Source organism: Lissotriton vulgaris, chromosome 1_1 (assembly GCF_964263255.1).
Source record: "Lissotriton vulgaris chromosome 1_1, aLisVul1.2, whole genome shotgun sequence".
Classification (NCBI taxonomy): domain Eukaryota; kingdom Metazoa; phylum Chordata; class Amphibia; order Caudata; family Salamandridae; genus Lissotriton; species Lissotriton vulgaris.
This window is the reverse complement of record NC_141685.1, coordinates 1,637,496,537-1,637,512,275: the sequence shown is the minus strand read 5'-3', so window position 1 is coordinate 1,637,512,275 and position 15,739 is coordinate 1,637,496,537. Positions and strand designations below refer to the sequence as shown.

The 15,739-nt window shown below is 47.9% G+C and overlaps 1 protein-coding gene across 2 annotated transcripts in view; it reads left to right on the top strand.

The window, feature by feature from the left end:
• Positions 1–15,739, top strand: part of TNPO3 (transportin 3) — a 1,270,791-nt gene that overhangs the window by 413,065 nt on the left and 841,987 nt on the right. For both annotated transcript variants that reach the window (XM_086918869.1, XM_086918868.1), the window contains exon 7: positions 14,269–14,407. In XM_086918869.1, coding sequence (XP_086774995.1) covers positions 14,269–14,407 — 139 coding nt within the window. The remainder of the gene's footprint in view (positions 1–14,268; positions 14,408–15,739) is intronic.

Genomic DNA, 15,739 nt, shown 5'->3' with positions numbered 1-15,739 from the left:
AGATGACTGCGCTTCAATCTCCCTCAAATAGAGGTACCTTTCGGTGCTCTTTTTGTAGGGGAGGGTCCAAGTCTACAGGCACTGACCAGAACACTTCCGCCTACAAAGGCAATTCCCAATCATCTTTCACAAGATGATTTTTCAGAGGTTATAGGGGAAATAGTTCCAGGTGCTGAGGTGAAAACGCCACACCTCGCACTTCCCCTTCCTTAAGTAAACAGTGACTTCCCAACACTTCCCTCTGACTATTCCACACTTCTTGGAGGAAGACTTTAAGACGTAGGTGGGCATCGATATACCACCATTTCTTGTTCTCCTGTGATGTCGACGGGCTTTCTCCGGAAGCTCCCAACTTTGGTCGCCCTCTTCAGATTAATTTTTTCCGCCATTGGGTCTGGATCGATACTGAAGGAGCTCCCAAGATTGGAGAGAAGAATCAACGAAAATAAGGAAAAAAACTTCAGCAGAACTGTGGTAGAGCATTTAGACTGCCACAACTTCAATACCAACGACTGGAGTTCAACGGAAGGTGAAAACTGAATCTTCGACGATCGTAGTATGCGCATGAAAGGAGCTCCCTGTGTGCGGTAATGGACAAGACACCATAAGTACGCTCAAAATGATCAGCATCCGGTCTGCAACGTTTGCCTTCCACTGGATCACTGTAGCGAGGACTGTCACACTTGCTTCGACTACACCCCGAAGACGCGGAGTGTGAGAGAAAGACAGAAGAGCCAACTATACCATGCAAGGTCAAGGCCCACCACCATCGCAGAGAGACCTGGGCGCCTCCAGCGAGGAGGTGGTACATGGGCGCACTACAGTTCAGATGCATGCATAGGGGCCATCCCTCAAGAAGACCACCAGGTAGAGGTACCCACCATCGTACTACCTCACATCAAACTTACCAACATACCAAGGAGCTAGTCAGGGACTGCAGCAAGTACAGCAGCAGAACAGATACTACAGTACGGTTACAGCATAGAGCTAACAAAATTTTCATTTCATAAATCTTTATTTCGGTAATTTATCACCATAAAAGATATTAAAAGAACCATTTCATAAAACTGTTAAGACATTTAAAACATTAAAACATTCCAAGGTCCATCGGAGTCCATAAGATTATTTCATTAGTACAAGGTATTACATTTTTACTACAGTAAAGTTCAGTGACCGGCCTTAAGGCACTGTCTTCTCAGGGACCACATTGCACCTAGATATTTAGCCACTGCGAAAACAATGTGATCCGACAAGTCTGTTTTCAGCACTCTAAACGCTGCCAGGCACTCTGCAAACCCCAAATTCCTGCATACAGGGACAATCCATTTCTTGTGGGTCACGTTATAAGCCGGGCAGAAAAAAATGATGTGCAGCTCAGATTCATTGGCCACTCTGCAAGCCGGACATAGGCTGACTGCTGGTTCACTCCACTTACTAGCAAGGGCTCGAAGTGGAAGCGTCCCGTGCCTCCATTGCAAATAGAGTTTCCTGAGTAAGGCATGATATAATTTATCCAAGGCTGGTTCAAAGCTGTACATGTCCTTGATGCGTAAAAATGACTCTGTGAATGTTCCAAGGTTTTGTCGACGACAGAGTGCCGCTAATTTACTGTCGTAGTAAACCTTTGCCAGTCTCTTTTTGGGAATTAAAGGGCAAGTGGATAAAGGGTCAGACCAGAGAGTCGAAAGGCCTAGACCCTCCAACTCAGTTTTAATAAATTTAAACCATTTAATTTTCCCTACATTAGGCATAGCAAGCACCTCCTGGAGCCCCTGCCTATAACTAATCAGTTCTGGGACTGCCCACAGCCTACGCCAATAAGCCAAGGGACGCAATGCCAGTTCTTCATCAAGAGGTCGCATCCCCAGGTCTAGCCTTAGTGGGACAAGAGGCGTGCTGGGGGGGGGGGAAGTGCTACCACCCGCCTGATAAACTTGTTCTCCTCTTTTACCAGGTCTGGTGAAACTGTGTGACCCCAGAGCTCACAACCATGCATGGCAGCCCCCCTTGCCTGTGCCCTATAGATCTGGAAAGGTGGACCAACAGGTTGGATGGATGACCTGTTTTTTCCCCACTAGCTTCATGATCCCACCCGAGTACTGAACCAGTTTGAGTAGTGCTTTCTCTTGATGTGTGCACCATGACATTTTCTCATTTAACATGACTCCAAGGTACTCAAAGGTACGCACCCTTTAGAGTCTGCTTTGCCCGATGTTAGGGCTCGAGCGGAGTTTCGGTGGGGGGTTAAAGACCATAAATTTGGTCTTTAGGGTGTTAATTTCTAAACCATGTTCCCCACAGAAATCCACAAAGCCGTCAAGAACACGCTGGATGCCCATCGGAGACTTTGAAAGCAGCAGGGTGTCGTCAGCAAACATAATCGCCGGCACCCTGCTGCCTGCCAGCTTGGGAGCGTCGGAGTTAACAACCCCGTCCAGGTGGGAGATAACCCCGTTGACGTAGAGGCAGAACAGGGTCGGTGCAAGCACACAACCCTGCCTTACCCCCCTGTCAATGGGGAACCTGTTAGACAGTGCCCCCTCCTTGCCGCACCTCACCTGTGCAAAGTTGGCGGTATGGAGACGAATACTCATCTCCAACAAGCCCCTAGGGACCCCCAATTTGGCCAACACCTACCAGAGTTTTCTGCAGGGAACCAGGTCGAAGGCCGCCCTCAGGTCCATGAATACAGTGTAGAGGCTGCCACCCTCCAACTGTACCGTTTTCCAAAAGATGAGGGCGAGCTGAAAGACCTGGTCTATGGTGGAAACCTTCCTTCTGAACCCCGCTTGGAATGGACTCAGAATATCATATTCCGTCATCCATTCCGACAGACGATCCAGAAGTAGTCTAGTAAAGAGCTTCTGAGAAACGTCTATCAGGCTTATTGGCGTGTACTTGGCTGGGAGCAGAGTCGAGCCCTTCTTAAATATGGGGACTATCTCTGCCCCCAGCCAAGTTGGGGGGATCGTCATGCCATTCAAAATCGCATTTAACAGCACCCTAAGATACGGGGCCCAGATCTTAACTTCATGCCTATAGAGATCACCTTGGAGCTTATCTAAGCCTGGCGCCTTTTCAGCAGCGAGGCCCATAATCGCCATGGTGAGTTCCTCCAAAGTGAACCCATCCATGGGGGATACACTTTCAGTGGATTGGACCATTGCTAGTTCGAGTGGGTTCCCCAATTGGTCCAATCGGGCGCGATGTACAGGGTTTTAAAGTGGTCCTCCCACACAGCAGATGCAATATTTGCTTCTACTGCCGCTATAGGTTCAGCTGAACCATGCTTGACGATTGGCCAGAATTTCCGGGCATCTCGAAGTGCAAGGGCAGCCGTCATTTCAGACCAGTTGTCCTGGTCCCATTCCATTTTAGCATTGCGAAGAATGGACTTGTAGGCCAACCGTTTTTCCCTGATCTTACTAGAGGTTTCCCGAATTTTAAGGGACTCCAAAAGATCGGCTTTTACTCTCCTGCAAGAAGCATTGAACCATGAGGCTCTTCTCCCCTTGGCCTTTTTCGACCTGGCTACAGGGTTCAGTACTTCTGCTAGGTTGGAACAAAGCTCAGAGTGAATATCCCCAAGCACAGTAAGCTCAGCAGGGGTGGGTAACTGAGGGATGAGATCCGCAACTTTTTCAAAGGCAGGGACCACAGTCGCATATAGCCTCTGTATATTGTTAGGGTTCTCCAGGAGTTTTGGCCATCTAATTCTACGTCTATTGCTGGTTGCGACTAGACCATCAGGAAATGCAAAATTTTCTTCTGCAATACCAGTGGGCAATCCCTGGACCGCGAACCTCAGTGATAGTACATTGTGGTCACTGTCAGTCCTTGTGACTATCCCGAAGTCCCTCACTTTAGCCCAATCCTTCGTTGAAACCAGGATATAATCTATCCGTGACTCTTGTCCTGGTCTATTAAAGGTGGGCTTAGGTGGAATGTCTCCCTTAAGCCGCCCATTACAAGCCCTCAGTGAGTGGGGAAAAAGTAAAAGATGTTATTTGGGTGGCTAGGGGTGACCATGACTTTACAGGGGGGCCCGTCAGAGTGGGTATCTCCCAGAGATCATCCTCTTCACTAATTACCCCTTCCAGATGATCCGGGAGGGGCTCATACTGAATATTAAAGTCCCCCCCCCCAACTATAAGTGAAGGGCAGAGGGTGGCAGAGTCGAGGAACAAAGCTAAATCCTCGATTGTCCCAGAAGTGCCTGTTATCCCAACCGCTCTTGAGTATACGTTTAACAATGCTAAACTCACACCAGATGCCCACTCTAAAACAACGCACTGAAAGTCCGCTGAGTTGGTTTCAAGGTTTCTCGCCCTGCATCCAAGGTGGGAACCTACCCAAATCAACAGGCCACCAGACGGTCGTCCCTTCCCGCCCCATTTTGCTGCAATCTCAAAAGAAGCGTACCCAATGCGGGACTGTTTTTCCCTGGCCCACGTTTCCTGGAACAAGCATATGTCATATTCTTCAATTAATTCCGCCCACTCTGGTGAATCTATTTTGTTGGCCAACCCGGCAACGTTCCAAGAGAGTATGGAGACTACGCCGGGAGCGCCCGCCTTATCAATAGCATTGGATACCGAGATGCACCTGCTTGTCCTAGATTGGCTGTGCTTGTGAGAGGACATTCCCTCTGTTGCCATTGAGCATATTACATACGGCGCCTCAGGAAGGGGGTTATATTTGCTGTTTTGGCCAACTGTATCTATCGGAGTAATTCTATCATTTGTTGGCTCAGTTGGTGTGGCGCCCGCACAATATTCGACAACATCCCCCTCTGTGTGCCTAGTCTCACCTGTGATTTGATTACCGTCTCCAGGGAGATAATGTAATAGTGAGGAAGCAGAGCGTGGTGAAGAGCAAGACAAGGAGCCGTGTGAGTCTGCCAGAGACGGTGTGTCGGTAACCGTATGGGAAAGTCAGTCCACGTCCTCAAGGCACCCAAATCTGTTGTGAGTGGGTGCCCCATTCCACCCACCATGTGTATCTTGCCAGCAGTTGGGTAGCCCACCCTGTACACAGTTTCTCGCGGGAATCCAGTTCCAATTTCCCCCTGTGTTGAAGTGTGAACGCGGGGGATAAAAGTAAGTTAGGGGTCTAGATGCTATGGGCGATTTTACTCCATAATTGCTCCATGAATGAATAAGGTGTGCAGTGTTGGGGTCTTCGAAAGAAACAATAACGCAATCACCTGTGATAGTCTTGTGCGAGGTGCCTATCCAAGGGACCCGTCGCACCTTAAGAATTTTGCTTCTCAGGTGGTTGGGTAATGGCCTGTTTACATTAAGCCAATGGATTACCTTGTTTTTCAGTGATCCAAAGTCTTCCTGCTGTTGGTATGGAATTTCCGGGACCCCCGTTAACACAACTACATACGGTCTTACATCTGGAGGAAGATCAACATAGCCCCTGTAATGATTTTTAGTAGGTTTTGTTCTCTGTGGAGTGGAGTGGTATGTGTTGTGATCTTTAGCCCTCGAGATTGCCATGGCTTTCGGGGCTTGTGCAGGTTGAGCCGGCATCTGATTTGTACCCTCCGCTACCCTGTTAGCAGAAGTGCTTGTAATAACCTTGTGCCGAGGTTTCGGAATGGGTTTAAGCACCGGAGCTACTGGTGTAATAGCAACAGGTACTAATGGGGTGTGGGTAACAGCTGGTGGACTAGAAGGTTTATTATCAGGTATGCTCAAGGTGGCTAGGTTGAGGATGCTTTTTTCTGTCTCGAGCAGCTGAGTTTCTATTCGTGAAAGTCTAACTTCCAGGGGAGTTAAAAGTTTTTTTAGCGTTTCCCACACAATCGTTAAAAATTCCACATCCTTTCCTTCTATCGTGCAAAGTGGTACCCCACCATTCTCACTTTCTATTACTAGATTATCATCAAATTCGCCCACCGATTTTACTGAACTAGATTCTAATATTGGAGGGCAAGTATTTCCCATGGGACGGGGTGTTTGGGATACCTGAGATAGTACTTGAGAGGGTAACTGAGCCTTTGCAACCGTAGCCTTTTTCCTAGAATAATCAGTAGTATTATTACGCTTTCGTTTATGGATGGCACCTTTTTGGAAGGTAGGAGAAATCCTCCCGCTCGTTACCTTACGCTTAACAATCGATACCGTCTCCAAAGGGGCCCCCTCAACCCCAGCCGCCCCACCCAATGATGGACTGAGGATGGGAGGGGATGCATGTGGAGACCCCACCTTCGATGCTGGAAGGGATACGACTGCTGGCTGGTGGATAACTGCCTGCGTCCAAATAGGGGCTGGACCCATTGGGCGGTCAGTTGTTTCAGCAAGGGCAAAGTGCCCTAAAGAGGATTTTTTGGCCAAGGCCAGCTCCTGGGATAGCCTTCTAGCTGCATCAAGTTCAATGGAGACCCTATGCTGCATTTTGTTGATCTCAATGTCTATGGCGGTATTGGTCCTGGTAATAAAGTCATCAAGTGTCCCATTTTGCAACTTCCCCTTGGCTGCCCTACTTCTATACTCCCGCGTGGACATGGCACCTTATCTTCAGCTAGCGTCACTATCAGGTGGATATGCTGTAGCAAGGTTGGGGCCAGGTGGAAAAGCCCAGTCCAGTCTCCACCGGTCTCTAACTGCCTCAAACGGCCCGCACTTTGCCCGGTCTTCGCCCTGAGCTGCGTCCCGCGTCGCGGTGGTGCTAGTACCAGTTAAGTACGTGAGATCAGGGGGCGTGGCCGCCGGGGGAAGAGGCACCAGCTGTGAGGAATGAAGAATGCTGGGCCTTCCAGTCCCCCGGTAGGCTCCTTTCGCTGTTTGTGCTCCAAACTCCTCTACCTGGGCGATGTCTGACTGGGAGCGAGTTGGATTTCTGCCGACTGCGGAACCGCTCACACCAGCTGACTCCGCCTCAGGGAGTAAACAGGGAACGAGACGTCCAGGAACAATCCTCTAGGGCAACAAAGTCAGTAACTGAGCGGCACCCGCGAAGCGGGTGTCGCGAAAGGTGATACAGGCTGGATTCAGGGGGCGTGGCCGCCGGGGGAAGAGGCACCAGCTGTGAGGAATGAAGAATGCTGGGCCTCGCAGTCCCCCGGTAGGCTCCTTGCGCTGTTTGTGCTCCAAACTCCTCTACCTGGGCGATGTCTGACTGGGAGCGAGTTGGATTTCCGCCGACTGCTAACAAAACAACATCCAGACAAGAGACCAAACTGAAAGATGCATTCAAAAACAGAATTTTCTCAGCTACTCAAAGAGGTGCAGGAACTTCACGGGAAACATTCAATAGAGCAAGTACCACACAAGGAAAAGAACAATTAAGTATATTCTACATACTTACTCCCAATTTTAGACCTAAGGTTTCTGAACAAATTTATGAAGACACAAAGATTCAAGATGACTACACTGCTAGAGGTGATACCTCAATTGCAGAAAGGAGATTACATGGCTTGACTGCCATAGACTTAAAGGATGCATACTTGTACATCCCTGTGAACAAAAGGCTGTTAAGATTTGTGGTCAACAAAAAACACTACCAAAACGAAGTACTGGCTTTCGGACTAAAATCACTACCAAGAGTGTTCACAAAGTGCCTAGCAGCAGTAGTAGCTCATCTAAGAAGACAGGGGATTCATGTTTACCCCTACTTAGACAACTGGCTAGTAAGAGAACTCCTACAGTCAATGCAAGCAACATATACAAAAGGTGATAAAGACACTAGTTCAACTGGGTTTCTCAATACATTGGAAAAAGTTGTCACCAGAACTCAAAGGTGTTCTTTGGCGCAGAAATAAATACAGTATTGGGGAAAGCGTTCCCAAGTGAAAAGAGATTACCCTTATTAAAGGACTCGTCTATACCAGAAGGGGCAACATCTGACAGTGAGAGCAGTGGGGATATTACTGGGCATGATGGCCTCATGCATCCATTTAATTCCCAACATTTGCTTACACATGAGACCATTTTAAGAATGGCTCCAAACACAATGGTCACAGGTAACAGAGAGTTGGGAGAATCTAGTGGTTGTCACGCAGACAGTTCATCAGGAGATAGCATGGTAAAACAAAACTAGCACAGGGCAGACCTTTCACACAAACAACTCCGACAATGACCATAACAGATGTGCCCCAAATGGGATTGGGAGCACAAATGAACAACCTCAGAGTGAAGGGTTTGTGGACACAGCAGGATGCAGTGAAACACATCAATATCTTGGAGTTAAAAACAGTATTCGTAGCCTTAAAAGCCTTTCAGAAATAGTTTTACGGGAAAAAGGTGTTGATACAAACAGACAACACAACCACCATGTTCCACATGAACAAGCAAGGAGGAACGCAGTCTGTAGCACTCAACACTAGCTCAAGAACTTTGGAGAAACGCAATCCCAAAGAAAATAGACATGATGGCTATACACCTACCAGGAAAAGATAATGTTGAAGTAAACAGACTGAGCAAACATCATCCCACGAGTGGAAATTAAATCGAGGAGAACTCCCAAAAAAATTCAGAAAATGGGGGACACCACAAAAGGACCAATTTGCAACACCCCACAATGCAAAATGCCAAACATTTGCATCCAGGCAAGCTTGCAATCAGTCCCTAGGGAAGCGCTACTGGTAGACTGATGAGGGATATTTGCTTACCTTTCTCCCTCAATACCACTGCTGGACAGGGTGATAAACTAATGCAAGATCAGCCAAATGACAATGATTCTCGCTCCACAGTAGGCCAGACAAACTTTGTTCTCAGAAATAATAGAGATGTCTCAAGGAACAATGCACAAATTCCCAAAAATGCAAGATTTGTTAACAATGCAAAATGAAAAAGTACTTCACCCAGAATTGGATATCTTAAGCCTAGCAGCATGGCTCCTGACTACTTAGAATTTGTGCATCTCAAAGTACCAGAAAGCGCAATGGCTGTTCTAAGAGAAGCTAGGAAACCAACAAAGGAAATGTTAGACAGCGAAATGAAATAGATCTACACAATGGTGCCTTACAAATCATCTTTCAAGGAAGATTACAAAGGAAAGAACTACGCTAAAGTACTTGACACATTTACTAGAAAGTAAATTATGCTATACATCATTTAAAATGCACTTAGCGCTTCTCCCTGAGGCGCCTAGTGGACAGCGGACACCCGGCGCAGGAAGTAAGAACTACTACCTCACGGCCACTGAGTGGGGCAGCCTGGGGGCATGGTGTGGTACAAAAGGGGGTGGTGATGGACGGAGCATCTGAATCAATCAAACACTCACACCCAGTCAAAAGATCTGGGTTTAATCCATCACCGTTCTTTAGCCCACTCTGCCACCCCAGTTCAGACATGGCTATATGCAAATCAGTCTGACCCTGTGCCGCATGGGAACAGTCCAGCCCAAACTGCCAAGCCATGTCTTCCCTGGACCGGAAACAAGCTTCCGAGGACCGGTTTCTGGCATTCCAGCCGTCTTCAGCCCGGCTTGCTTGAATTCAGTGGCAAAGTGAGCAAGGGACTCACGTCTGAGCATACCCTGCCACACTTATGGCGGCAAAAAGCGGTACAAAAGGGGGTGGTGATGGACAGAGCATCTGAATCAATCAAACACTCAAACCCAGTCAAAAGATCTGGGTTTAATCCATCACCGTTCTTTAGCCCACTCTGCCACCCCAGTTCAGACATGGCTATATGCAAATCAGTCTGACCCTGTGCCTCATGGGAACAGTCCAGCCCGAACTGCCAAGCCATGTATTCCCTGGACCGGAAACAAGCTTCCGAGGACCGGTTTCTGGCATTCCAGCCGTCTTCAGCACGGCTTGCTTGAATCCAGTGGCATACGGTCCTCGGAAGCTTGTTTCCGGTCCAGGGAAGGCATGGCTTGGCCGTTCCGGCTGGACTGTTCCCATGAGGCACAGGGCCAGACTGATTTGCATATGGCCATGTCTGAACTGGGGTGGTGTGGAGTGCAAAAAAAAGATGGATTAAGGCCCAGATCTCTGTACTGGGGTTAATGTATGACATTGTTCTGCATTCTGTCCATCAACTGTGGTTTTTGCATTTGTCACCCCGAGTGGGATGGGAATGCTCAGACGTGAGTCCCATGCTCTCCACACCACTGGATTCAAGCAAGCCGGGCTGAAGACAGCTGGAATGCCAGAAACCGGTCCTCGGAAGCTTGTTTCCGGTCCAGGGAAGGCATGGCTTGGCAGTTCGGGCTGGACTGTTCCCATGAGGCGCAGGGCCAGACTGATTTGCATATGGCCATGTATGAACTGGGGTGGTGTGGAGTGCAAAAAAACGATGGATTAAGGCCCAGATCTCTATACTGGGGTGAACGTATGACATTGTTTTGCATTCTGTCCAACTGAGGTTTTTGCATGGGGGCATTGTGTGGCCCGCCCTGGCGCTACGGAGGTCAACAGTGTGCGCCGCGTTGGCTGGTGAGCTGGAGGGGAGGAGCGAGCTACCTGCACCTCGGCGAGTGAGCCTCCGGGGCAGCGAGTGAATTAGCCACAACACGAGGTGTATGGACTAGCGTGTGGCGGTGGGGCTCTTGGAGCGGGCCCTCGGCTACCCTGGTCTGGGGTGGAGGGCTTCTCTACGCCTATAAGGACACGCCAGTAGGCGCTGTTATGGAGAAAACAGAGTGGCGGTGGACCAGGTCTGACAGTGACCTGCGTCTTGAAGGTTGAGGGCCTGAGCGGGTGCCCCACCTGCTGCAGTATCGGACATTGCACCCTAAAGCCACGAGTAGAATTGGCTGGGTGGTCGCTCTCTCCATCTTCTTCGGAGCAGCCACGCACAGAGCAGGCGGCCTAGTGGCCAACGAGGCACTCACAGTCTGGCGATGACACGTTCCAGAGGGGGCAAGGCGGATCCGGCTGCGGCCTCCAAAGACAACACCGTGGTGGTAATGTGGGACAAGGCGGGAGCATCGGCCTCCAGTGCAGTGGCACCACAAGCCGAGGGAGGTTCGACGCCAGTGACCCAATCGTTCATAACCTCTTTTATGTCTGATCTCAAGTTATAGATCGGCGCCTTGCGAACAGAGGTGCACTCATGTGTGCGAGAACTCCGAAGAGAGGTGACTGAATTGGGAGACTGGGTGGATGGGCTGGAAAAACAGTGGATGCCCGCACGTTGGACCAGGAGCACTTGTGGCAACGTCACGCCGCTCTAGAAGAACATCACATAGAGCTCCAAGTGAAGCAGGAGGACTTGGAAAACCGGTGTCCTCTGAACAACCTTCGTATGCGGGGCGTTCCTCTCGGTGTGGAGGGGAAGGACATCATGACCTACATGGCACATCTACTTCACGAGGTTTGGGGGGACGAGGATGCCTCTCCGCCGGCCCACAGGGTCTCCGGGCCCGCAGGGAGACGGGGTCTCCTCCCGGATATCCTAACTATAGTACATTTCTTCACTGAAAAGTAGGCTATCCTCAAGGCGGCATGCGCTAAGCCGGATCTCTGCGACGATGGGCACAAGATTCAAATCTTCCAAGACCTGGCGCCCAACACCCTGCGGCGGCGCCGGGCCTTCAAGCCTGTGACTGAGAAATTGCGCGACATGGGCATCTCATATCAGTGGGGCCATCCATTTGCCCTCATCTTCCTTTGGGAGTCCAAGCGCAGGGTGGTACGATCTTACACGGAGGCGGCTCAACTGCTTCGTTTGCCGTGTGTAGATGAGCAATCTGTCTCTCAGGCCAAGCAGGACATTGTCGCGCACATACGATCCCTTGAAGGGGACAAGGATGACATCAAACCACATCCCTCAACTCCATGACACTGAGTGCACGCCCATACTGGACTAAGGAAAATACCCTTAGGGACCTACGCCTTTGCTCTCAGGTTTATTGATCTATGTACCGCCCTGATCTACGCCCTGACTCCCTCCTTACAGGGTGGGTGACGCTGGGGTCCCCCTGCTCGACAGACTTGAGGTCGACTGCACCCCTATCCCCACTTGATCCTGAGGGAGTGACATCCCTGGGCTTCTCCGAACCCTAGGGTGTAGGATGCCCGGCGACGGGAACAGAATTACTCTGCCCGGTTGGCCATTGTTGGTCTACTGTCTATCTCCCCTATCTCATCTTGCCTTTCTTTCTCTCACTCTCTCTCTCTCTCCCCTCTTTACCTACTCCACTACGTGTGGCGGGCGGGCAGTGCAGCGGCGCTTGCGTTTCTTCCCAGGCAAGTCAGACGTGACCCTGCGTGCCCCTTCCCCTGGCATGCGCGGCTCCTTGCGTTGGCTCAAAGGACTAACTAGGGACAAGACCTGACAATGACCCTCCCTTGCCCTTTAAAGGTACTCTCCCTTAACGTCAAGGGGCTTAATTCTCCGAACAAGCGGCAACAGGTGTGGCGATATCTCCTACAACACAACCCTGACATCATACTTCTCCAAGAAACTCATCTCTTGAAAGATGTCCAGCGCATGACGCATCCCAAGTACCCGCTCCAAATTCGGGCTACGGCGGCCACCAAAACAGCTGAAGTGGCTATCTTGTGCAGGTGTGGCAGCAGGCGGAGGGAAACCAAGGCTCTATTTCAGGGGTCTCCAAACCGGTCCTGGAGGGCCGGATCCATGCCAGATTTTTAAAATTACTACATGTATCTCAATGGGGATATCCAAAAAATCTGGCATGGATCCGGCCCTCCAGGACCGGTTTGGAGACCTGTCTATGTAGTCCGGATGATCGTTTTATTAAGGTGGGAGTCGACATTGGAAGGCGCACATAAACGTTGTGCAATGTGTATGCACCAAACCAGATGCAGGACTCTCTCCGCATACAACTGAGGAACCACATCCCCCAGGGATTCTAACCCTTCATCTGCAGTGGTTCCCCTTCAACTGCACTGGCTCTCCCCTCCATTTGCAATGATCCGCGCCAACTTGTCTGCATTGGTGCTCTCAAACTTCGCTTCGAGGCGAGAGCGGGACGGAGGAGGACTGCGCGCAGAGGGAAGGGGGGAGGTGAGAGCGGGACGGAGGAGGGCTGCAGGCAGAGGGAAGGGGGGGTGAGAGTTGGACGGAGGAGGGCTGCGGGCAGAGGGAAGGGGGGGAGCCGAGCAGCTCCAGAAAGAGCCGAAGTACGGTGGGGGGGATGACTGGGGGCAACCAGGCCCCGTCCTCCGATCACTCACCTGCTCCCAAGCCATGAACATGGAAACACCACCATGTTTCTCCGAGGTCATGCAGAAATGCCTCGGAGAAACGCACGTCATTTTTCGGGATTGAGGGGTGTGGCTTTCGAACAATCATAAGATCCAAGCGTCTCAATATTATCTTCCCAAATTGTCATCTTATCCAAAACAGTAGGAAACCAAGTATGTGCTGTTTCATCTTTACATTGTAGAGTACTCTTCAGACAATTCTGAATGGCGTGGATTGTGACCCTTGGATCTTATGATTTTCCAGAAGCCCTGATGAATTCAGTGATACACATACATCAAATCTGACAAAACATGTGTTGGCTGTGGCTATATGAAGAACAATTTTGATTTCTGAAGACCAGGGGCTGTGAATTATAAGGAAGTATTTGTCGAAAATAAACTGAATTGAAAGCAAGAAGAACTGGATATACTTTCTTCTCAGAACCTTCTGGTGCTCAGGATAATTTTTTAACAATGGAGTCGATGCCCATTCGCACTATCACTGAAAGGAAAATTCACCGACCTTGTGTCTGGAAAGACGACTTTTGAACAAAAACAACATTGCAAACATCCGGACCCAACACTAGATGGTAGGAATATGCAAAACATGTGAATCTACAGCTCTACATGCTGGGAACAAATCCTTACTGGGTAAGTAACATTATCCTTTATAACACAACTGTGACCACAGGTTTCTTGTAATTTATTTTGTTTTATTTTCCCCAGAATAAGACTTAATAACCTGTCTTTTTTTCCGAAAGTATTGAAGGCCACCCTGGCTGCTGTGATCCAAACTTATTACCTTTAGTTTACACACAACTGTCTTGCAAGATCTTAAATGACTTATGAAGAAATGTCAGTATGTGGAATGTGTGCAAAGTGGAAGTTGCATACTCTGATGAACATTCATAGCAATGAAAATATACAGTAAAACTAATTTGTATGATCCATTTGTCTTATATGTAGACTTGTTTTAGATGTTGGTACTTGTAATAGTCATTTTCTTTTTTTTATTGGGATAAATACGTATGTATTCACTGGCAATGGAAGTCCTTAAATTTCTAATAGGGCCTGGTCAGCCTATGTTTACCTTCATTTGATCATTACCATGTTTTTGAAAGCTCTGATTCCCTTCATGTTTTACTTTTAACTAGGGTTCTGAATTACTGCCGTATTTTCACGGAACTGTGTGAAACCTTTCTTGAAAAAATAGTTTCAACCCCGAATCAAGGGTTGGGAGACTTGCGAACACTTGAGCTGCTTCTGATATGTGCAGGGCATCCACAGTATGAGGTTAGTTGTTAATGTTTGAAAAAATTAATGATTTGTTAATCAGGCCATACTGTTTAATTCATTTTTTTTAAAGTTTCCTACTAAGTCATTAACTACTAACCTATCCTGTTACTGATATTTTTCGACTGCTAAGAATGTGCCAGAAGAAATTGTAACTATTTCAGCATCAAACGTCCAGTCAGAATTCATCTCAGCTAGGTAGAGCAGTAACATGTTGAGTTGCTGCCATTCTAGATGGTTGACCCAGCACCCTTCAACTTCTGAAAAGTTTACAGTAACAAAGAATACAGATAAACTTTAATACTAATACATTTTATTTTTATTTTTATTACCATAAACTAGTGTCATTGGGACAATACTAGTTTTGTCTTAGATTACAGTAATGCTATTCTGTTGACAGTGCATTCCAGAAATTAATAAATAAAATCAGTTCATTTAAAGTAAAAGCTGAATGAATATTCCCCCACAGCAGGATAAAACAATACCTATCTTTATACAAATACTCTTTGAATGGGCTTTTTATTACAACACTGTTTGGTGAATTGCACCTCTTTCTTCTGCCTTCTTGCTTGTTGAAGTTCTTACTACAAGTGCTAGAAAATGGGAGTCCTCCAAGAGTTATAATCTTTATTTCCTGAAGTATATGTTTCTCTGCTGTCTTTGGAATGTAGTTTACATTTCTGCTGGATACATTTTCTTGCACTTTCCTCACATTATGAATACTCTTTCCATTCTTCAAATGGTTCCGAAAAACTTTCTTCAATGACTCTCAAGCACTAAGTGACTCCGTGCTGCTCAGTCTGTGACTCCACTTTAGAATAGGGCATCATCGGAGTCTCATCATGCTCTCTGTGGCATTTGAATCAGTCTTGTATTACAGATGAGGCATAATATACTAATATAGGGAACAAGAACTTTCTCTGTCCGTTTTTCCAAGGAGGGGGCTGAGTGTCGTATAATTAAAATTAAGATTTCCCTAAAAAGGAACAAGGATTACAGGTACAAAACTGTCCCTTCTCCTTTAGGAGATCTCAATAATCATAAGCATTGAACAGAATACCAAGCCCATCTCTAATAATAGCGATAACGGGAAAAAGATTAGTCAATGAAAACTACACCGTAAAATTACTCATGAAGGCATGTCCCACTTTAGCATCTGTTCGAGAATGTGAATTAAGGCAAAAGTGCAATGTAGAAGTGACTATATACCTCCTGATGGCTGTTTTACAAATTTCTGCAACCTGAATAATTCTTAATAAATTAGCAATAGCCCCATTTCCTACGTTAGGGACCGCTAAGTTTTTCTGATAGTTTTATTTGCTTTTCATAGCA